The sequence below is a fragment of the Hippichthys cyanospilos genome, chromosome 19 (genome assembly GCF_059441005.1).
Source record: "Hippichthys cyanospilos isolate Australia breed blue-spotted pipefish chromosome 19, RoL_Hcya_1.0, whole genome shotgun sequence".
In the NCBI taxonomy this organism is placed as follows: domain Eukaryota; kingdom Metazoa; phylum Chordata; class Actinopteri; order Syngnathiformes; family Syngnathidae; genus Hippichthys; species Hippichthys cyanospilos.
In genome coordinates this window covers 7098088-7122424 of record NC_142387.1, presented here as the reverse complement: position 1 = coordinate 7122424, position 24337 = coordinate 7098088, and the positions used below count along the sequence as shown (strand labels likewise).

The window sequence follows — 24337 nt, the reverse complement described above, 5'->3', positions numbered from 1 at the left end:
TATAAGACACACCACATGTTAAGGTGCTTAGAATAGAAGCCACAGTAGTGGCTAGGATTGCGTTATGCATTGACTAGATGAAGGTGCACTAAAGGGAGTGTCAAGAAAACAATAAGTCAAACTTTTAAATCAGAAGTTATAAATAAAGATTATTTGTGGAGACTGCCATCTGAAAAATGAGGAAAAAATACTTCTTGATTACATTATAAGATCATTTAGATCAAAACTAGTCAAGAGTTGAAAAGAACATAACTAGGTTTCAATTAAATATTAAGCTTTTTTTTAATCACACTGCAACAAAGAACCTTCAAATATATTGTTTTGTTGATTAAAGAACAGTTTCTGAATTATTTGACAAAATCTTTTTTTTGTGATGGATACACACATTTTTTGCACCTTGTCCCCATATCAGTTCCTTCAAAATTGGAGCATATATAGAATATCGAAATTTCAAAACAGGGTGTTATACAAATGTCAACTGTAAAAAATACATTCAGAACTAAAATGCAGAGGTACAAATTGAAGAATTTACATGGCGATTAAGTTATTTATTTATTAAAAATTTTTGTACCTCAAAAATAGAAACTCAAGGTTTATTTGTTGTATAAAGTACACCAGATAATGCGTCAGCTTTTGAGAAAATTGAAGACTTTTAGGTGTGCCTTATAGTACGGAAAATACAGTACTTTCCAAATGATAGAATATGTCCGGTCCTGTCTTTTCTAGAACAGGTTGGAGTCTCATAAAACTTTGAGATAAAATGAATATACGGAAACTTCAGGACTCCATGAAACATGTAGACTGAAGTTCATGGTGAACAGAATATTACCAATGGAAAAATTATCTAAAATGTCAACACAAATCAGAGATCTAGAGACACTTTTTTCTTCATCTTTTCACTCAGTATAAATCCCTTTGCGTCAAATTCAAATACACACCAAAATATTGCTTCTGATTGTTGTAGCCTCACTTATACATCACGGGCCCATTCCATTTCCACACAAAAAAAAAGAATAAAACCCACCCTGGCCTTTGGCCCCAGCAGCATGTCTGTAGCCCAAACAACTCAACTATGTTGCAACCAGTGTGGTTTTAATTACAAGCTCAAAGGATAGTTCAAGTTTACGTGGACGGGTGGGTTAAGAGGTACAGAAAAAAAAAAGAGGGTTGGAGATAGGGGGGCTTGAATCACTGTCAGATCTAGGCGACATGTCTATTTGATGTGTGCCAGGCAGGCTGGTTCTGTCACTCAGGCTGAGTTTGGCGTCCTTTGAGAGGGGGCTCAGCTTCAAAGACACTCATGCTGAAAAGACCACCATGGAGAAAAGTGGTGTGTGTGTGTGTTTGAGGGCTGGGAGTAATGGTATCACAGGTGAGATTCAGATCAGTCCACAAATGGAACTCTCCTAGAATTTACCTCTCTTTGTAAATACTGAAAGTAATGATATGATATGGATGGGATATCATCAATCCATTTCTGGGTGTGTCCTAGATTCCCTCTATTTACAAGATAGTTTATCTTTCTTAAATATCTATAATTTTTTTGCAACATAATGCACAAATAAAAGACTTACAATTCGGTGCGCTTTGTGTAGAGTACTAAAATTCGTAAAAATGTTATTGTGCGACTTTCAGGCCATTTCCTGCTGACATGGGACGTAAAGGAAGGAACAAACACAGACACGCAAAGTACATACTCTGGCAGCGATAAACCAGACAATATTAAAGATTACGAAAAACACATACGCTGGGAGCGGTAAACCAGTCAGAGAACATTACATACGTTCACTTTTATTGCAAACCGTATGTTTGAGTATGTGTCTTTAAATATGGTGCGCTAGTATGGAAACAGACCCCATAAATCAAGACTGCGCCTAATAATAGACTGTGCTGTATGGTGCGGAAAATATGGTATGTATTATTTGATATATTGAAGTTATTTAAAGAAAAGTCAAACTTTAAACCTGCCTAAAACCACAACCAAACACGCGCCGTTGACAACAAATTCCACATGTAATCATTTGTGTACATGTAAATTATCTTTTTTCTGGGAGCATAATGTGTGAAGTAAAAATGAAAAACTGAAATAAAGATGACAAACTGAAAAGCCAACATCATGAAAAATACTGTACGGCGTTGCATTTTGTTCTGGAAAAATAAAGTACATTTGATATTTACTATACATTAGATTTATTTGGTATGCTTAGGAGATACTTAAAAGCTTAACTTTAATCCTACTTGAAAAGTACAACCAAACACGACTCCCATGTACACCGAGTGGCCTGGTTGACAACAAACTGCACACACAATGGGCACTTTCTTCACATGAAAGGATGGCAGAGGATTTAAAAGACTTGGACAGGGGGATGACAGTACTGCTTGGAGCATGTGTCAATTTTTTGAGGGGGTGGGGGGAGCTCAGGTGAGCACCTATGAGAGAGAGTAAAAGCCTGGGCAAGCTCCACTTTGAATGTGGATTTAGTTACACTGTACATGACTATGAGTTCAGAGGGACCGTTTATTTTTGCAAATACATGAATGTCGGGTTTGTTCTCGGGACGGATTGCGACTCCTGCAAGATATATAGAAGACACCATAAGTAAAGTTCCGAAGTGATAAAGTTGGCTCCTCTGCAATTATCGTCAAGTCAACCCAGGATGAACTTGTATGCACAGTTCAAACTTGTTCGGTTAAAAGCTTTTTCCACGAGTTCAAGGACCCAGAGGTCAACAGTAACCATGAGCAGACTTTTGCTGATGTGGGAAGCAGATAATGCCTCACATGTTAAAAAAAAAAAAAGGAGGCCCGAGCCAGAACAAGACCAACATTATTGGACAGATTTGATTTTTTTCTGTCTGCCGCTTTGACAACACTGCCTGTATTCATTTTTCTGCGTGTTCAAAGCAATACATTGAGCTATACAAATGCTGAGATATTCCATGTCAAGCGTGCTTTTTTTTTTTTTCACAAGAAGCGAGGCGGGAAATCAAAAGCCGGGATTTATCGGGGAGATACGGACGCATTCCTCAACGCCGCCGCGTATGTTGTTTTAAAGCGCAGGCGGCGAGGGAGGCTTGACGCTGCCGTGTTAGTTTTGTGCTGAAGGTGCATATTAAATATTATTTGAGTGACTACTCCGATTAAGTGGATGAAAAGAGGGTTTGATCACATTAGATAAGGGAGCTGGTGTAATTACATTAAAAAAAAATTGATTCTTTGTTACGGAAGCATGGCGCTGCCGATGTTGGGTAAACATTTTTGGAGTGTTGTAGTTAAGCTTATACAACCTGAGACCAAAGACTTTGAAACGAGAAAGTATACAGACTGAGACACGACCAAGATCTTTGATGGTTGAGACAGAGACTTAGTAAAGATCTCACATAATGCAGTCTTGATGTTGTCTCGGTCCCGTTCTCCTTGACCATGTCTCAGTCTGCGAGTATGATGAAACATAGCAAATAAGCAAATTCATCGTTGTTCTATGAATTGTACTATTTTGTACTATTACAGCAGTAATAGAAATGGTCTTGATGAAAAATCCAATGTGTGCTTGGTCTCAGACCATTACTGGAAAAAGTAAAAAATACCTTAGATTCCAAGATGAGACGGAACCCTTAAAAACTGGCCTTGGGAATCACAACTCACGTTTTTTGACGGACACACTTGGAAGTATTTGCAAGTATGTTCAAACGTTTTTTTAATACGTTCAAAAGTACTTGTAAGTACGTTTGAACATACTCAGACGCTAAATGCTAAAAACAAAGCATTTTCCCCCGTAATGCTCTAGGGTATGCTTGTCAACACCCCATTGCATTCTGGGAACAAATACTATGTTTTTAGCAGTTGACCTGTTTGCAAGTATGCTTGATCATACTTGCAATTATATGTTTGAACTTATTTGCAGGTATGTTTGAACGTATATGAAAATACATTCAAATGGATTTGCAAATACATTCCAGTGTACATGTAAAAACATTTGAACACTTGCGAAATTATTTCATATATTGAAACTTTTGTTTGTAAATATTTGCAAACGTATTCTAATGTACTTAGAAACATGTCATGGAGTTAACATGAAAAATGTTAACACCTACTGTGCTTAATACCTTGACGTTTTACAATACTCTGCATATTTATTTTTCAGAAATCCCATTTTCCAACTCAGTGTGACTTCCTTCTTTAAGGCTATACTTAATTAAAGTGGCCCCAGGTCCAAGAAATTATCACTCATCGCCTTTAACATGCCGCCTCAAATGATGGCAAGCTTTAACCGGATCATGTCGAGTCCTTCTCTCTGATCTACGTTCACTCTTAAAACCTAGTGCTATGACAAAGATCAATAATGCTCAATTATGATGGACTTTATTAGAAGTGTACTTTTCAAAAATGATTCCTATTGTTCTCATAGCTGATATTGTCTATAAAACTTAACATTGTTACTGTTTTGAATTGAAAAAATCCTGATGTTTAATCATGGATAGGAATTTGAACGGTCACTGCCCTTCTAACTTGACGAATGCTTTAGTGCTAATAAAATATGTTAACAACGCTTCCCTGGAGCGACAGGCAAGAGAGAGTCAGCATGAATGTGCACATATAGCATGTTGTATGGAAGTATTTTTTTTTTTCAAGCCAAAACACAGCAAAACCTTTGAAGAGTTTAATGCTCCACTGAGCAAACATGATGTAGAAATATTTTTTTAATTCATTGTTCGAGAACCTGACCCGGCCTCAGGGGGGCATCTCCTCCTGACAACCAGACAAAGACCTTATTAAAAGACGGCAAGGGTCGAGAGAGTGCCCATCATGTTGCTGAGACAAGCTCAGCCGACTCCATCACTCAGGAGCATGATTTCATTTGTGCATGTGTCCGAAAATCCCACGGTAGACTGGAAATTGGTTGGACTTGTCTTTAAAACTTTTTCTTGCAAGAGGGCAATTTTGTAGCTTTTACGACATGGGAAATAATATTGTATATCATTTCAAGGCCACATGTAGAATCATTTTTCATAGTTAATTGTTTGCCGAAGCAAACGAGATTGAAAAAAACTAAACAACACTTACTTGTACTTCAGTCAGGCTGAAGTCTTGATGACCATCATTTTTCCTTCCTTTGGTCAAATTTGTTTCAGCAAACTTTGATTGGTCAAAAACGACCGTGGCAACCTGGACACATAATACACAATCAGCAGTGTACTATGAGGTATTTGATTTTCCTTTTTCATGTTTTTGTTCTGTTGGATCAATTCAGATTTAGAATTCATCTAGATATGGCAAAACTGCATCATGACATACTACATTTTGTAAATTATGGACTGTAAAAAAAAAAAAAAAAGTGAAGTACTGTATATTGCTGTAATGCTATTGCAAGTTATAATACCTGTGAGCCCCTCAAATGGTTCTAATATTGAAGTATTAAGAGATTTTTGCTACACAAAACAGTAGCCATCAAAACGTCATGCCTCTTAGATAGACAAAAATAAATGGACATGAAATTCCAAAGAAGAGTGTTTTGGTTGGACTATGCTGAGAAGGACTTTTGTATCCACATTAGCTTCCCTCAAAACACCAAAGGAAGACCCGATAGGAAGCGAACCGTCCAAAAATACACACACTGCGATGTCCTGAGCCAGGAGTGTTCCTGTCTGTTTTGTATTTGGTACAACCCCCACCCCCCACCACCATTCAAGCCACTCGCACTCTTCACAAGGGTTTGCTTGACGTGTTCCTGTGTATGCCCAAGACACTTCCCTTTTTACATCCCCTGCCTCTCTTTCTCCCGGCTTCCTTTCCGAGGAAAACAGACAAGCCTTTAATAAAACAGTCTCTTCTGTTACTGGGATTGACTGAATAAACAAGGCAATGGTTTCCATCTCTGACCACACACATTAAATGAGTTTTTCTTAACCAAAAACTGTGGAGATCTTGGCTGATATCACAATGGCTCAATGAGTACTGTGAACAATGATATGGGTGGAAGTAAAGGAATTAAAGTATACTTTGTTGATTAAAAAAAATACATATACACACACACACTAATATATATATATATATATATATATATATATATATATATATATATATATATATACATATATATATATTTTACAGTTGGTATAACAGTTGGTATGGTAATCTTTTCAAAAAAAACATACCTTTGTGACCTTGGGAGTTAAACTTCAGCAGCCCAAAGCACTTGTTTCCAGCTACTCGAGTGCATATTTTTTGATGTTGTACTGTATTCATGATGGAGTTTTCCTCTGTGGACTCTTTATGAAGTTCTACTTTGTGCAAGTTTAACAGCACAGTGGAATGGTGTACCATCACTCCCAAGACTTGACTTCCTTGGGGTCTTTCAAAGCCGAATGTGGATTTTGACTCACTTTTCTGACTCAGCAGCCTGAGTTGATTTCTCAGAGAGTTTCCTTGCTCTTCCACATCTCATCTTCACCTCCATAAGTCCTATCACCTGTCCTCTTAATTATTTCTCAGACTTAGGAAACTGCAATCTTAAAATGCTTTGCAATCTGTTTGTAGCACTCTCCATCTTTTCTTTTATATATGTTTTTTTTGTTCGTTTTTTTTTTTTTCAAATTTTGCAGCTTCTTAGAGCAACTACGCTGTGTGCTTGCATGACGTTTGTGAAGTCACTGTATTTAAGAAACCTTGAAATTGGCATCACCTGGCACTAATTAATGACAATTGTTCACACATGTTTCAGGACTGTTGTCTGAAAAATAAATATATTTAAAAAAAACAAATAATTATAATAATAATAATACAAAAATAAAACTGACACTGAAACCCTCAGGGTGTCCTGGCTTAGCATGTATTTAAAAAAAAAATATATATATATATATATATATATATATATATATATATATATATATATATATATATATATATATATGTTATGCTGAACAGACTGCGTGGCTTTATCAGCCACCAGGCTTTTCTTAACAAAACACACAGAAATTGCATCACGGGGACAGTGCTTCGCTGTGCACTGGCGCCAGTTGTTTGCATATACCAATGGGACAAATAGTCCTGTGTTGTCACATGCGACTGTGCATTTATGCCTGCAAACAGCATGAAAAGAAGACAGCCTTATACGTCAAAGTCTTTTGACCCTACTTATACTTTAAATAAAAGGAAGGGAGCAGCATTGTCAGGGGAGGTCACAACCTTTGTACAAAAGACAAGTGAAGTGAATGCGCCACAGTGGAAGTTGAACGTTTGCTTTGAGGTGTCATTGTGGCGTCTGGGGGGGGGTGCCTTTGGAGGAGGGGGGGTGAAAAGGGAGTACTGCTATAGATTAAATTAAGAGCTCGAAAAATTGATCAACATTTGTACTGATTCAAAGTCGTTGGTTTAACCATTGGACTTTCCATCTACAAGTAGCAGCTTAAAATTATTCTTATTAATTATGGCATGAACACATTTTACCTGTCAACTATTTCTGGTAGAAATGAGAAACACTGGCTCTTTATCGAAATCCAACATCTTCAAAACATTTCTTGGGCTGACTTTGAAATGTTCATAACATCGTCAATATATATATATATATATATATATATATATATATATATATATATATATATATATATATATATATATATATATATATATATATATATATATATATATATATATATATTTATTTATGTTTTTTTTTTTTTTTGTATTTTTTTTTTTTTCAAACGAAACCTGGACCCCAGTGGATTGGCTCATACACAATAATAATTTATTGACTAAATTTGTACCCAATTGGAGGTGCTTAAAGACAACCCCAATAACAATGCTCATTATGGAAAAAATTTTCACCATGTTGGTTCTGGGTGTATACAGATCATATTTTTAGTCACACACACATGACACTCATAGTAGAAACTAAGAAGTGGAAATGAACATCTATTTCTGTCAAGCTGTTATCTGTGTGTTTCGATCAGGATGTGTTACTTGTATTCCAATTGTTATGAATTTCAGTAGGAGAAACTCACTCCATTTATACATAAATTGGTTATTCTGAATGTTTTGGAAAACCTATGACCTTATGTCGATTCTTGACCGCATGTAAACTTCGGCATTCTTTTTGACACACCAGAAGCTAAAGTCACTCTTCAATATTTTATTTTTACCCTTATTTTTTTTATTTTTACCCTAATTGCTCTGCCTTGGTCAAATAATTGGCAGGATGGTGGAAGACTGGTTAGCGCATCTGCCTCACATGCAGAGGTCATGGGTTCAATTCTGTGTCCATCCTTCCGGTGTGTAGTTTGCATGTGCTTCTCATGCCCATGTGGGTTTTCTCCGGGTACTCTGGTTTTCTTCCACATTCATTCCCAAAAATATGAATGAGAGGTGTATTGGACATACTAAATAGCCCTTAGGTGTATGTCTCTGTGCCCTGCAATTGGAGGGCAACCAGTTCAGGGTGTCCCCTGCCTACTGCCTGAAAATGGCTGGGATAGGCCCCTGCACACCTCTGACTAGTGAAGATAATCGGCAAAAAAAAAATAAATAAATAAAAATTAATGGATAGATGGCCAAATGACTTGTGGGAGTTTGTTAACTTTTGAGCCGTGTGAGCATCACCGTAAAATGTTTTGTATGATAAAAAAAAAACAGTTTCTCATCTAAATGTAGACTCTATATAAGCTAGCAGTTAGCATAGCTTCATTTGTATTGGTTATCTTGTAAGTTTTTCACTTTTTTTTTCACATGAGTCAGAGTGTAATTTGCTGCTCATGTATATCCTTGGCTCCTGCTAATGCAAATCTTTTGGAGAGGTGGGTCAAGATAAAAGGTGCCCGTGACAAGTCAGAGTCAGTAGCACCCTCCTGGTCTTCATACCTTTCACGCAAAGCTACAGTATATTTTTCTGCTCGTTCACATTTTCAGCCAATGTTGAGAAAGTCTTCAGTAGGCAGCATTAATCCATAACAGTGTGGTGTTGTTTATATTTCTAAACTGCAAGAACAACATCACTCCCAAAGTAAACCTAATCTGTCTGTAATTGTAAACAGTCTGTCACAGTAATGGCCACCGGGAAGAAACGAGGACCTCATGGCGAGGCCTCAAGTAACTAACCCCACTCACTAAACGCCCACAAAGACTTCCCACCATCCCTTCTTACCTCTGGACATCTAAAAACCAACAACCTTCATGCAAAATGCTTCCTGTGTGCCTCCGTCTGGGGAAGGAAGGAGCTCCTAGGAGCTTCCTGTCTTCGCTCGACTCTTTGGGAGGTGGCTATGAATAAAGTGTGAGGCGCCTGACTTCAAGCACACCCCCCCACTCGGTCTGTGTGTCTATCTGTCTCAGAGCAGAGGGGGAGCGAGCAGGGGACTGACGCCGAAGTAGGCCAGACTCTCTGCGCGAGATAAGGCAGGCAACAGGAAGGAGACAACCCAGAAGCCCACACTCCATGACATGACAGAGCCACTATTCATTTTTCAGGAAGCGCCGAAGAAAAACAAGATCAACAATATCAGATGCTGCGTAGGAAATGGGAAGAAAAACTGACTTCATTTAAAACATTCTTGTCTGTGGAATCTGTGGCTAGCCTTAGTTTGCTACAAAGACAGAAAAGTCAAATATTTTTTAAAGTTCTAATGTTTAACCCTCATGCAGTAATTTGACTGTTTTTGGGTGTGTTTTCCTGTGCCTGTGCATAGTATTTAAAGTAACTATCTTTTCCCCCCTTTAACCATTCAAATTGTTCAGTGGCATCAGTTCTACCCATACATATGTAGGCTAAATTTATTAACACCCACAATAAAATCGAAAAATGGTACGGTCTGTCTTTGTAGCCTGTGAAGTGATGATAACATAGCCATTAACTGGTCTCTACTGCCACCTACTGTCTTGAGGTGAAACACAAGTCAACAAAGAACTTTCGGTTTGCTGACATAGGTTGAGCGCCGCTCAGCGGATTGTTGCAAAAATAGCAGGAAATGTAATAAATCCAATTTAACTGCATCTCAAAATTTGTAATTATAATAGTTTTATATGATCCAAATTTTGGACAATGATCATTTGCGTACACTAAATCTCACACATACTGCTGCAAACACATAGAAATGTCAGAATCTTTGCGTTTTGAAATTTTACATGTTTTAATCATCTCTTGGAGATTTCAGTTCCCTAGTGTTTTCCCCGTTGATTCTTTTATGTTATTGAAAAAAAGTAATATCCAGCATTTGTAACAAAATACCTCAGAAGGGTAAAAAAAACAAACAAAAAAACCCAGTATATTATGTATTTGGAGTTGAATAAGGTAATAGCAAAATACAAAAAAAATCAACACACTTTTTGACTGTTTTGAGTGAAAAATCTAGCTGTGACAATGCTTCTTTCATGTACAGGCACAAAGCTAAGTCGGCGCTTGCGCCTCAGGACACCCAAGTGATTACACAAGACGAAGAATCCTATTGGCGCCATTTTACCCCAAACACTTGTTGTTGTCACCACTCACATTAATCACTTTGTTTCTCCTGATCGCCGCACAGAAGCAGAGAACAATTGTGCGTAAACAAGGATGACAGTGGAAGAAGAGTCTGTTTGCTCAGCCCCGTCCTCTCCCACACACATTGCAAACAGCCTTGTGCGTCTCGCAAAGGTGAGCGTAAACGGTGGCGGCGGTACCGATTGTGTCAGCGCCGAGCAAACATGCTGGACAGACGAGAGCGATGATTACCATCACACACATGCAAATGCAAACAGTCACTGGTGACATTCAAGAAAAGTCAACATGAGAAACCGAGATTCCACTCAAGATTTAGAGAAACCCTGGGCAGCCAATCGCTGGCTACGTCATATCATTCTTAAACTGAAGGGTTGCTTGAAATTTAGATATTAAACTTTGTGTCCTGACTCATTCACTCATAGTAGTATTGTTACACCTATAAACGTTTTTACTGTGTTGGAGTGTACAATTTTAGTGGGCTTAAAGGAACAAATATAGATGTAATATAACCGTATACTGTATATCAAATATAAAATAATCAAATATTTTGGACTAGAAGGTTGACCAGATTACAGAGGGTGCTCTCATTGATTTTTTTCCATATTTCATTTTCTTTCATTCTGATGTCCGTTTGGGAATTCCAACAATAACAACATTCTTAAAGTCTGACCATTCATTTCACAGCAGCCAAAAGGTTCAACTTGTAACCGAAATCTTTCAAAATAAGGGATTATTAAACAATACGCACCGTTGAAAGATGAATGCGCCAACATTTTAAACACGTTTTTCTCAAAACTATGGATTTCAATTGGCAACATTCAAATTGTTTTGCACATTTTTAGCTACCTCCATGTATTTTTTATCGTATTAAATGTGAATTAAGTATAGAATTAAAATATTTAAATATGTAAATATTTCTCTCTCGCTTGCTCTCTCTCTCTCTCTCTCTCTAAATATATATATATATATATATATATATATATATATATGTACACGATGTTTTACAACCGCCACATACATTAAGGGAAATCAGGCACACCTGTTTATTAGGCGCATCAACAATGTATAACTTCACCCTATAGTCAGAAATATACGAAGAATCCAATTTACCCATTTTAAAAATACCAAATTTGTACAGCAGAGGATAAAAGAAAGATGACAGAAGGATGCTTGAGTTGCCCCGCCGGCACCGCGAGACGCCAGCTCCAACATCAAGCTTTGAAGTCACGCTCGGGTGGTGGCCTTCGGGGAGCGCTGGTTTGTGTGGCCCTCATGCAGGGAACACAAGATGACAGGAGGGTGGACAGAGAGACTAAGAGGCACGGTGGGGAGAAGGAGGTCTGCATTGTCAGCAGCGGCGGGGTTACCTTCAAAACGACATGGGCTCAATATGTTTTTGGTCCCCTGTGTCATGTGAAAACACTCTGTGTGACAAGATAGAAAAGGCACCACCGAGTTGTGGGGGTCAAGGGTCGTGGGTAGGGCAAAATGCTCATTTAGAGACAACGAAAGGTTGGTGAGGATGAGATACTATATGAAGACTGTAAATCCAAATGATAATTTGTTTATGAAGTGAATAGTCATTGTGTCGCATTCAAATTTTTGGCAATGGTATTTTAATGTGCTGTATATGCAGTACTTCTCTCGGTTGTAATGTGGGTTCATGAGTTTGGAGAAAAATCACCACTAGGGGGAGCCAAATGTGTTTGTCGTACGGTATTACCTTTTCAATACTTGTCGAACCGAGGTAAGGTTAGTGGTGGCTTTTGAAATTACTTTTAATGAATAATATATAAAACTATTAAAAACGAAAAGAATAGGTAGCAATCTACCTCACATGCACACTCATTGTATTTTATATAATTTTACAGGGAATTATGTTGAGAATTAGAATACAATATATCATATCAATTTCCATTTCTGGAGATATAAGCATGGTTTTGTGTAAACACATCAAACACACAAACGCACACACGCAGCTTCAGGATGTCAGTACTGTATTAGTTATAATAATAATGATAATCACGTTGATGATGATAGGAATCATTTGATCATAGACTATCAATACCACCAATAGATGTAAACAAAATTAAAAAATTGGATTAATGTGACCAATAATTGATTAAAAAAAATAAGCACGGTTGAACAACACAATGCACAATAGTTATACATTTTCAAACTACTCACATTTTTATGCATACTTTACTATCACATCGGCAAGTTTAAAATATCTCATAATAATTCGCTGAATTAATAAAATGTAAAAATAACAATCGCTTTATTATCAAAATAGTTCCATTCGGAAAAGAAAAAAAAAGACTGGTAAACTTGTCAACATGTTAAGAAATTTCAAAGTACTACAGTGCCCCCTCCTGGGTGACCGTGTCACTTCAACTATGTATTGACTCCTTTTTCCTGGCAGAGGATAAACACACAAGATATTTTTCATGCAAATACTTTTATTTATGAATAGTCTGTAATACTGTACAATAGCACACACTTGTCTCTATTCATGATCATTCTAAATGATCTATTTCAATGTAGACAAACATTGTGCCATTTATTATTAGTTCCCTTTTCACAATCTAAAAATACCATGATCTGATTTAAATATGCAGAATACCTTTTGAAAATAAAATATACAATATTTGAAATATAACAGTTGTTTATTGGATAGACTATATACCATAGTACCAAATGCAAGTGATGTACTGTATGCAAATACACGTTTCCATGACTTGTTACTCATTTCATGCACACACACACGCACGCCAAAACTAAAGATGCCACACTAAAAATAAAAACAACAAAAAAAACTTATACATATATTGTTTGTATGAAAATATAAAATATCAAAGCAAGATGCGCACCAATCATTCTATGTTACAAATAAGTTGCGGTACAAAAGACTAACAAGAATGACGTGGAACGAGGAGGGACAGGACAAACCTTGAGGACTTACTCCAGCCATAGAGACTTTTTTTATACTTCTAAAACCAGACCAACATCATAGACCAAAATGAAGGGGAAAAAAAAAAATCTCAAATAGGTCAGACACAAGGTAACCAGGACTTGCAGCTTTTAATGATGGTATTAAACCCAGTAAATGTTCATGTCCGATGCATAGCATAAAGGTTATTTTGGTATATTCCAAAATGTCTTGTATTGCTATCCCCCACCCCCCCATCCCCAATTAAATAATCACTGATATGAAAACTTAAAATGATGGAACATGTTTACAATTTTCTGTACATGATTATCAAGAATAGAAAAAAGGGAAGCTTAGGGGCACACTGAAGAAAATGTCAAGTGTATTGACTGAAAATGGAAGCTTTTTAATTATTTAGTTTAAAAATTGCTACATTTTTTTTTCTTCAAATTTTGAAACATTTCCATCAATAGCTTAAGGTTTTGTTTTTAAATTTAATAATAATTGCAGGTTTTGCTCATTTTTTGCATGCTATTTTTCTACCTTTGAAGTCAGTGAAAAAAAAATGTATTTATCTTTTAACGTGTGTCACAAAACTAAAAAATGGGACCAAAAAAAAAATTCGAACCCTTTTTCTGTAGATTTTCATTAATGATAATAACTCTACTTTTTAAATTCCTCCTCCTCATAAGTCAAACCAGACAAACCAAATTTCAATCTATTTCTTCTTTCACCAACGACACAAACTAAAAAAATAGAATATTTTTGAGAGTAACTCCCGTGATAAATGAGGGAACAGTATAATCCATATTTTTGTTTACAATTCATTCTTACCATTATTGCCAACGCCGCCATTTTTACAAGTGTAAAAATAATCAAAGCAGATTCATAATTCATGGTTAAATGATTGAAGTTTTACGCACAAGTTAACCGAGAAAAACAGTGTGCACAAGGCACATATTTCATTCAACATATCTACTGTATATATTTATCATCTCCTGCAGAAAAACACTTCTTTAAAAAAAAAAAAAAAAACGATTATTGGTACTCATGAACACGACACAATCTCAGAATCGCAGTCACACACATATTTTGTACCAAAAAGTAAAGCGTCAGCATAGACATTAAAATGAGATGCCCCCCATGAACTGGAGGCGTACTACTTCGAATATATATCCCCCAAAACTACCCAAAAAAACGTAACGTAACTATATTGCTCTTGAGTGAAACTATTTAAAGACCACAGTGTTTCTCATTGCAACCCAGACTCTCTGAGTACATTCGCTATCATACACGTAAAAGAATAAAGAATAGAGGATTTGTTTATTAGTATAATACTCAAATACAATATTTAAAAAACAAAAGGAAAATCCACCCTTTTCTGAACACATATAAGAAAATATACATTTCGTAAATCCGCTTTTATAATCTAGATAAAATTTTATACTTCTTTCTTATATTTACATTTGGTGAAGGTTAATAACTGATTGTAATGCAATACTGTTGCCTTTGTTTTGAACTTACCTGTTACATTTCTTTTGAAGAGCAGAAGCACTTTTACATTCAGAATTCGACACTGACCCGGAAGGCCGAGTGCGGAAGGAAATAATGGCATGCACTGTAACAAAAGACAAGAAAAAAAAAAGAATATTTCAAAGGAAGGCCGTGGTGTTAGCAAAGAAACATTTGAAGGGGAGCTGGAGGGGAAGTGCTAGAGGAAGTTGGAGAACTGTTCATCCATCCTTCTGTTCTCTAGACCGCTTGTCCTCATCGGGGCTGCGAGGGGGCTGGAGCCTAACCCATTTAACTTTGGGTGAGAGGCGGGGTACACCCTGGACTAGTGGCCAGCCAATCGCAGGGCTAGGAGAATTGGCACCACCATTTTATTTGGCTGGAAAAAACGTTCCCGCAGCACCAGGGAAGTCAGATTTGCGAGGGCTGATATGTAACAATGCTGGAAGCGTCACGGCCGACTAAGCCGTGGGATGAGATGAAAGCCTCGTTTTCTTCTTGGCGAAAAGGTTGTTAACTTGAAGACAGAAAGATTTCCACAGTGGTAAACACAGTCAGGGGTTACACTCGCTCCACTCGGCTGGGGTCGTAGGAGTCTGGTGAGAAAATGGAAGACAATATGATTGTTATTTTGAATTTTGGAAACAGATTTGTCAAGCATTTGATGACAAGTATTGAGTCACAAGCTGAACTCACATTTTTGTGTTTTGGTGCATTTTTGACCGACCAAATTTCATACTCAAATGTACTGTACAGTATTTCAAAAATTTGTATACGTGGTATTAACTTGCACATGTAAGAAAATCATATAAATTATCTTAAGTTAAAAAGTACCGTATGTGGGGTAAACGCTTTTAAATGACACATTTGAAGATAACGGCAGATATATTCAAACATGCTTGTGCCAAGGGGTCGTGCCCTGCAAAGTGCATGTTACTTTAAACCCTGGGGGAAATTTTTGACCCAAATCAGGCTTTTGATGTTTTTAGTATGAAAGGAAAACCGTATAAAAATCACTAAAATATTGCATAGATTGTTAAAGTAGGATGACCGTAAATTTGCCACACTGTCATCCCTTCTAAATGCTTGCAAAAGTGAGGTCAAGAGGTGTCAAATTTAGCCTATGTGCGCTCATTTACTGCCATTCAAAATTGGAAATGTTGTTAATCTTGGACTTAATGAAAACCTGATGTTTTCCCCTGATTTTTGTTTTAATATTTTCAATGGCAACTCGCAAACAGTGCACAATAGAAATGTTTGTGTTGACACCCCAAAACCACCAGGTGGCGCTAGCGGCCTACTTATGACATTTGCAAGCCTTTCAATGACTTCGATGATTGGCTTAGCCTGGACTTCCATAATGCAAGTCTTCAAAAGTCATAATACTCCATGACATAATAAATATTCCTATTTCAGTTTTGTGAATATATAAATATGCAGTGTATTTTGTTTTCTATAACCATATTTTTGAAATTTTTGTACATAAAGGGGGCATACATCCCCACCCCCCTCTAAAAAAACAACATTATATATGTATGGATAGGGCTGATGCCACTGAACATTTTGAGGAGTTGAAAGTAAATACATAGTTATATTTGAGGATGTTATAACCATTTCAATGTCAGCCCAAGTTGGGTGAAAAATCCCCGTATACTCAGGGGTTAAACGGTGAGAACAAATAACAAACAGAAATCATGCACGGATGCTACATTTAATTTGAATATTTTTTTAAATAAATTAATTGGAATAAAGTTTGATTAATATTCAGTACTAATTCGTTTTCCTTAGTGTTCAGTAATGTACTTTTTAACCCTGCACACAATATATGGAAATTTCCAAAAATAGACATGTTCATTGAGGCGTGACCTTATAATTCGGTAAGCCATACAGTGCGTTAAAAAAACCTTACTTCAACATACCACATTTCCAGACTCTAAGGCATACTGAATTACTGTATAAGGCACAGTCTCAATGAATAGGTCTATTTTGGAAAATTTCCATATATAGGGCACAATGGCTTATAGGGAGCACACCTTATAAACCTGGTGCTCTTTATAACCCAGTGTGCTCTATGTATGGCAATTTTCCCAAAATAGACTTGTTGATTCAGACTGCACCTTATAATCTGGTGTGCCCTAATATGGTACTAAGAAACCATATAATGTAAGGGAATATGGGATCAAAAAAGCAACACCTGATCATACTCTTACACCCACCTGGGACATTTAGCATTTCCTCATCATCCGTATTTGATGGCTCAAAGGTCCCAGGATTGAAGCTGAGTGGAAGGGTTATTTCTCTTTTGGGAACACTTCGAGGTTTAGGAAGCAGTGGTGGCTTCTGGAGCTTCGTACGACGCTTTGCTTTGGGCAACTTGTCTACCTTAATGTCATTTGTCATTTCCCTTTTACTAACAAGCTCTACTTTTCCTTCTGGCTCTTCTGTCTTGACCTCGGCATTTTCTCTTCCTCGTTCCGTTATTGCTTTCAGTGCAAAATCATGATTCTGTTCTAACTCCTCTGATTTTTCCTCTCCTTTGCATATATCTTTGTTGTCTTCACCAGGTTGACAATCGTCTTTGAGAGATCCTAGCTTGCCCTGTGTTTCACATGCATTTTCAGGCTCAGTTGGAGATTCCACATCCTCCTCTTTCCTCCTTCCATTCTGCGCATTCACACCTTCTTCACTCTCTAGTTTCTCCTCAAACTCAAACTTTGGCTCTTCCTGAACTAGGTTTTTCGGTTTGTCTCCATGTACGTCCTCGGGATTACATTCTCGACTGGAATCAGAACCTTTCAAGCTGAGGCGTCTAATTCGAGACACTGAGTGCAGTTCCTTAAGTCGGGCTATTCTGTCTGTGGTTGACCTGCCCAGAGATGTAGCAGACGCATGAGCAGAAGAGTTTAGCCTATCTTGTAGGGCTTCGATGAATTTGCTTGAAGGCTGCGCTGTGGTGGTTTTCTTTTCTCCTTTCTCTGGTGGCAGCTTCTTAATGGGGCTGATGGGTAGGGATAGGGAAAGGTTACCCGGTGGGAATTCAGGTAGGTCTAGCACCACAGTCGACTGACTGATGTCATCTTTACTCTCTTCATTGTCGTCGTGATTGGTACTGTGCTTTTGACTGCTATCTTCCCCTAATTTCGACACTTTGAGGTCCATCTCGGGAATTGCTCTCACGGGCGATTCCTGTTCGACTTGCTCGGGCTCCTCAATCACTTGCCCTTCTTCACCTGGAATATGGGGGTTCTCATCTAGATCTGCATCATCACTCCTTTCAGACACTCCCAAAGTTTCCATTGGAACGGTAATACCCAAAATTCTGGCAGCTCTTTGCTCGATTGATTCATTTTCAGGTATCCCTTTTGCACTTTTAACTTCGTACAAGCTACTGAGGTCCTCTGCGGGTAACGCGTTGGCTTTTTCTTGGGTAAGCAAGGTCTCTAGGTGCACGTCTGCTATTGTTGACTCATTTGTGTTGTATTTTAGAGGCTTAGAATCACAGTATTTGTCATTGCCATTTTCTTTTAACATAAAGGAAACCGTCTTGGTCTGCTGGATGTCAAGCGGACAACTTTTACTCTTGGGCAACTTGCAAATTTCACGCCTGCATCCATTCATGCTCAAATTTAGCTCACTCCTGCTTTGTGAGATTTTGTTGAATCCAGGTTTTGTCTCAGTCTCCACTTCATTTTGAAGCTCCAAATTAGAACTGTGCTCTGGTCTGAAACCATTTTTTCTTGGATTCAGTTCCTCGTGATCAAGTTGATGTGAAACCACGCGTGAGTGTGTTGTCTCCCCTTGCCCACTGGGTGTCTCTGTGTAGACGGTCAAGCCAACATCTCTTAGCAATGACTCCTGGGGGACAGGAATATCCTGCCTATAATTTGAATTATTGTCTTGAGGCAGTGAGGACGTAGCTCGTCTCCCACCTGGGCTGGGGATTTTGCATGCGTTATCTTTTAAGGGTGTTTTGGTCTGTGGTCTGGAGAAATCCTGCCTTGCACTCATGGATTCCAAATCACTGGCAGAAGGAAATGATTTTGATCTTATTTTGATAACAGGTTCTTCTGTGAGTACGGGTGGAAGACTCATTGCTTCTCTGCCAGCTTCAAGGCCGGTTGTAAAACGTGTTCTTGATTTATAGTGGCTGTTTCTTTTCTTCATACCATCTAAATCATCGAGTGACAGGCCGACGTGACGCCTCTTGCTGATTGTGTCTTCCATCTCCTTATTGATAGTCTCCAGCTCACCAATGGCATCAAATGGCCGTCGGTTAACTGGCTTTAGGAGAAACTGACCAAAGGCCACTTGTTCAGCACACTCGGGAGGACTGGAGTTGCTCCTCTTTGGCGAGGATTGTTTCTGGTCTCCTGAGTCCTGTTGTTTGGACGGGGAAGATATGCGGTGCTCAGAAGGTTGCATCGATTGCTGAGGTGTTGGGCTGTTGCTAAGTCGAGAGAAGGCGCTGTTGCTGGAGGGATGGAGGTTCTTCTGGCCAGCCATGGGATAGCCATAAGAGGAACCATTATCTGTTCCTACGCCGCTGTCAGTCGTTGTGTCTGAGGCAGAATGGACAGGCTCTTGTCCTCCAGGTGGGCTTTGGGGTTCTGGACTTTTCACCACTGTTAAGGGGGAACCTGTCTGGGTTTCCTGGTTACGGTATTGGTTTCCTGGCCAGGACCCGGGATAACACATATCCTTGTCCTCATTGGCTTGACGTGCCCAGGCATCAATGATCTCCTTCCTTAGAGGAGCTCTCTTGTAATTCCTCAGCGAGGAAGTGCTGGTGGTATGAAAATGTGAATAGTGGACTCTGATGGGCATTTCATTCACTGACCTGCTTCGCAGGCTATGGGTCTCCTTTAGGCCGACAGCAAAGGTTTCTGTCCTGGGCATAGTCAGACTTCGTGTTGTGTCATTGTTGTTCTGATCTGCTGATGCATCTTTGTTAAGGTTAGTAGGTGTGTGAAGGGGAACAGACACAAGGCAGAAGATGGTCTCGCTAACTCTTCTTTTTGTATTTCTGTTATTTTCCACCCCTGACTCTGGGACAATTTTCTTCACTTGTGTGATGGTTTCCGCAAAGACCTGATCTAAACTGGGCCCCTGGCGAGATGTTGCTCTTCTTACCGGGGCCTGAAAGGCTGAAGATGGCGATGGAGGAGGACGTTGGTTTTTGGAATATGTGTTGCAATTTTGGTCAGTTGCTGAGAAGTTATCGACAGTCGCTTTGTGCAAATTGCTGTGCCACCTCTTATTGTCAGTGTCAAAGTCACATGAAGACGTCTGATTAGCATCGCTAGCCAGTTTGGCAGCGATGAAAGGCCCCGCCGAAGGGGGCAAAAAGGCACTGTTGCCGGATGCGGGCTCCGACGTGGTGGTGCTGGGTAGTTCGTTGCGGATGTGACGTATCTTGTCAGCGTCTGTCAGGGAATTACCACCAAGAGCTGAAGAAATGTGCCGTATGCGGGGATCATCAAAGGAGATATATTGCACTCCTCCACCTGGATGATCTTGCGAAGTACATACAGGATGGAGCTGCTTGTGGCCTGCAATGCACCTCTCTCTGGATGACTCCGACCAAGAACCTGCTGGATGTCGAGTGATCCAATGAGATCCATCTGGAGCCACGTGTATCTGCTGGTACATGTCACCTCTGTACCTAAAAGCACAACAAAAGATACTAAATGCTATGTAGCAACACTTTCCGAGAAAATATTCACAATAATCCTTAAATTTTAAAGTGTAATCATGTTTAAGTCATGTAAAAAAATCCTTGGTCGTTAGATGGTATAAATACATATTTATACAGTATATAAATATTTATACAGTATATATATATATATATATAAATATATATATATATATATATATATACAGTATACTTATGCAGTATATATATATATATATATATATATATATATATATATATATATATATATATATACACAGTATACTTATGCAGTACATACATATATATATATATATATATATACATATATATATACATATATATATATATATATATATATATATATATATATATATATATATATATATATATATATATATATATATATATATATATATATGTAAAAAACAGCTCACAGGACCTATTTTTGGAGATGCCACAGCAGCTAATGACCGCACTCAGAAGAGGCAGCGTTGTGACGTAGCCTGACTGACGTCTCTCTAATTCAATGCAGCTAGTGCGTGGTGCATGACAAATCAGCTGCTGCATGTGAAGGTGAAAGCCTGACTGTGATGCATTGTCAGGTTACACCGTTCACACTGAAATAAATACATAAATAAATAAATGTCCGAGAGTGGATGCCACGTTCACGGCCATCTAACCGGCTGGGTTTATACATCCATAGGCAGACGATCTGGCGTATCACCCAATAGAAATTGGCGGGTGTAAGGCACAGCCACATCAATGTCTTGACATCAAAAGCGTTCCTAAAATGATGCCTTGCATTAAGATTAACCAGAGGGATTGTTTTGGCAAATACAAGACTAGACTAGAAAAAAACAACAACATCTATTTAGTTCAAGAGCATTTAACATTGATCTCCATAATTGGACATTTTTACAGACATGTGGCTGTACTTTTAGCGAAAGCAGTCTCAGATTGCCATGCCTAAGAATAAAAACAGACCAAAACAAAGCCACCAGCCATCCACTTTAATCACATAGTTTGCTACTTATGCTGTGTAATAGACAAATTAATTTATCTGGAAACATTGATGTTTCTGCATTTTCATTCGCAGCCACGGTTCTGCTGCCATGACTGTCATTTAACCTGATGGCACAGTGATTGATCCCTCAAGGAACATCAAATTTGCATAATGAGAGGAAGCGAAAGGTCTGACTTTTTCATTTAAAAGGATTATGTAACATGCTGAAAACTCAATTTTAGGGTTTACCCTTGCACACACACAAGATAATGTAACTCATAATTCAAATCAAGAAAATGTCATTCTATACAGTAAATAACCAAAGTGCCTTTGCTTAAAATGTACAGAATAGAATGTATAGAATGCATAGAATTGAAGCAAGATATAAGCTGGCATTGCTCTTACATTAAAATGGGACATATTACCTGTAATCAACTGCAATCTCACCATATCCCCGGCGCCCTCCTATAATCACAGGGGCTCTTTTGTATGATGGAGGGGGGATGTATCCTGGAGGTCCAGAATCCTGTGCAAAATAGTCTAAAGGAGCATCAGCTGTCCGTATGATGGGAATTGGCGTCCTGTCCCTGGTGTGGGAAAGAACCGAGTCCCTCCCAGACAACAACTCACAACTTCCCCTAATCTGCTGGTGCATTTCATAGGAGGGAGGTCTGGGGGGGCGAGTGAAGCGGGGCTTTGGCGTTAATGATAACTGGTTGGCACTTGCCGGCCTGCCATTCTCCGGCCAGCGGGGTGCCCTGTAAAGGTCATGGTGTGACAGTGGGTGGCCATTAACCCGCCTGTACAAGTCCTGACCACATGAGGCCATGTCAACATATTGCAGGCTCTCAGGTCGCAGCATCCTGGGCATGGACTGGGATTTGGCTTTGGTCCTGGGATGGACTACCATTCCCTCTGGTGTCCTGGCGTGGAGCCGCTGTTGCTCCTGTGCCCAATGTTCACCCTCACTCTGCGACATCTGGCGACTAAAACTGACAGCTGGCCGCCACTCATCCGTCCCCAGGCTCTGGCACTTCTTCTCGGTGGACATCTTCCATTGTTTGAGAGCGGCCTCCCTCTCTTTAGCGCGAGCCTGTACCTGGGCTGCCCAGCGTTGCCGCTCCTGGGCTACTCTCTGACGCTCCTCCGTTGGCAACTCTTGACCTCTTGCTTGTTGAGGACCTTCTGGTCTGCTATATTCCCCATGCGCACCTGCACGGCAATCTCTGTGCTCAGCATAGTCCAGCAGCACAGTAAAATCCTGGCCTCTCCTTCTCCAGAAGGAAACATCCTTGGAGTGCATCTGTTGACCTCTGGTGCCATCACAGTACCTAAGGGCAAACGTCACGACAAGATTAAAACCTCATTAAACCTTAACAAACATATTTTTACTGCAATGCATACATTGGTGCATTTTTAAAGCAATTACATGAGCTCTGTAACGCTGAGAAAAAAAAAATCCATGGGGAACCTATGACAAAAGTGTATCCCAATCTCCACTAGATGGAGACAGATGATCATGAAAAAAGTAAGTTATTTGTTAAATTTACCCACAAATTTCTGTTAGATGTTAGATTTCTGTTTAATGGCCCACACAAAGCGCAGTGACAACCCAATGGAGACTGATTGGAGGCTCTTTTAAAATGACTGACTGACCACCACTATAATAAAGATACATCTATATATGCACACCTGAGGCCATTGACCGGCCATGGCATTTCAATCTATGATTATCACGGGTCAGAGATGTATGCAAAATGAAAGGTGGGCAAGATCCATGCCAATCTGCTAAACAAGTTGGCATACCATTTAGAATGAGTTGTAATCATTAGTCTAATTGTGTCACCGCCTAATAAGAGAGCAACGACGGGCCATTTATTATCCAAACTCAAGCTGCCAGGAAAAGTGATTTGGATGAGCAGGGCAAAAGAATGAACAACCAACAGACTGTTAATTGCATCCAATATATTGACATTTCCCAGGTTCCCACCAGCTAAAGCAGTGATATAAATACATGCAAATTCATTCTTTCAAAGAAGAATTCAGGATTGGGAAAAAAACAAAAAACTTGTGAACATGATTTGGAAAAACAAAGGCGAGAAAAGAAAACAAACTATAGACGTCTCAGTTACAGCACATGAACTAGTTCAAATAGGCAAATGAAATACTTTGTTAAAAAAAAAATCTAACAGTGAAACATTATCTGCAGACCTATCATACAATTGAACTGTGCCTACCCAAGAGGGCCCCAATTGCATAACACCAAAGTAAGCTAAATATAGCCCATCCTCCACATACATTATGTATTAAACCCTATATAGATGCTGTAATATTGATGGGGTGTGTACTCTATAATTAGGTGTGATTCTGGTGTTTTAATGAAAGATGCTTTGTATTATGTAGAGGGCTTCGCAAATATGACATGAATATGTGTATCACTTGGCTTGGTGCATGCTTAAATGAGGCCCACACATGCTCGCTCCTGGGCTGTTTTGAATATGAAACTAAGCTCCGATGGGGCCTATAAGGATTCTCTCATATGAGGTTTTATTTGTTCAAAAAACAAAAACACATTAAAATCGTGGGTGTGATGAAATATTGACCTACCAAAGGCCCATAATACAATTTTCTAAAAAATTCCACTTTAAAAATTGTTAGTACCTTGAAAAAAACAAACAAACAAAAAACAATGTTTGTTCTGACAACAACAGCATAAAACATTGATATATATAGTACTGTATATCTATTGGC

At 38.7% G+C, this 24337-nt stretch overlaps 1 protein-coding gene across 4 annotated transcripts in view; it reads right to left on the bottom strand.

Moving 5' to 3' along the window:
• jcada (junctional cadherin 5 associated a) overlaps positions 1–24337 on the bottom strand; it is a 134079-nt gene that overhangs the window by 96687 nt on the left and 13055 nt on the right. For 2 of the 4 annotated variants that reach the window (XR_015863659.1, XR_015863660.1), the window contains exons 3-6: positions 22012–22917; positions 17126–20571; positions 14922–15505; positions 5065–5166 (exon numbers count right to left, since the gene is read on the bottom strand). Coding sequence is in view for 1 of the 4 variants with exons in the window: in XM_088402227.1 (XP_088258353.1) it covers positions 15471–15505; positions 17126–20571; positions 22012–22917 (4387 nt within the window). In the remaining 3 variants the exon portion in view is untranslated. Of the gene's footprint in view, positions 1–5064; positions 5167–11560; positions 11836–12907; positions 15506–17125; positions 20572–22011; positions 22918–24337 lie in introns of those variants that run through there. The other 2 variants (XR_015863661.1, XM_088402227.1) reach the window with 2 other exon arrangements.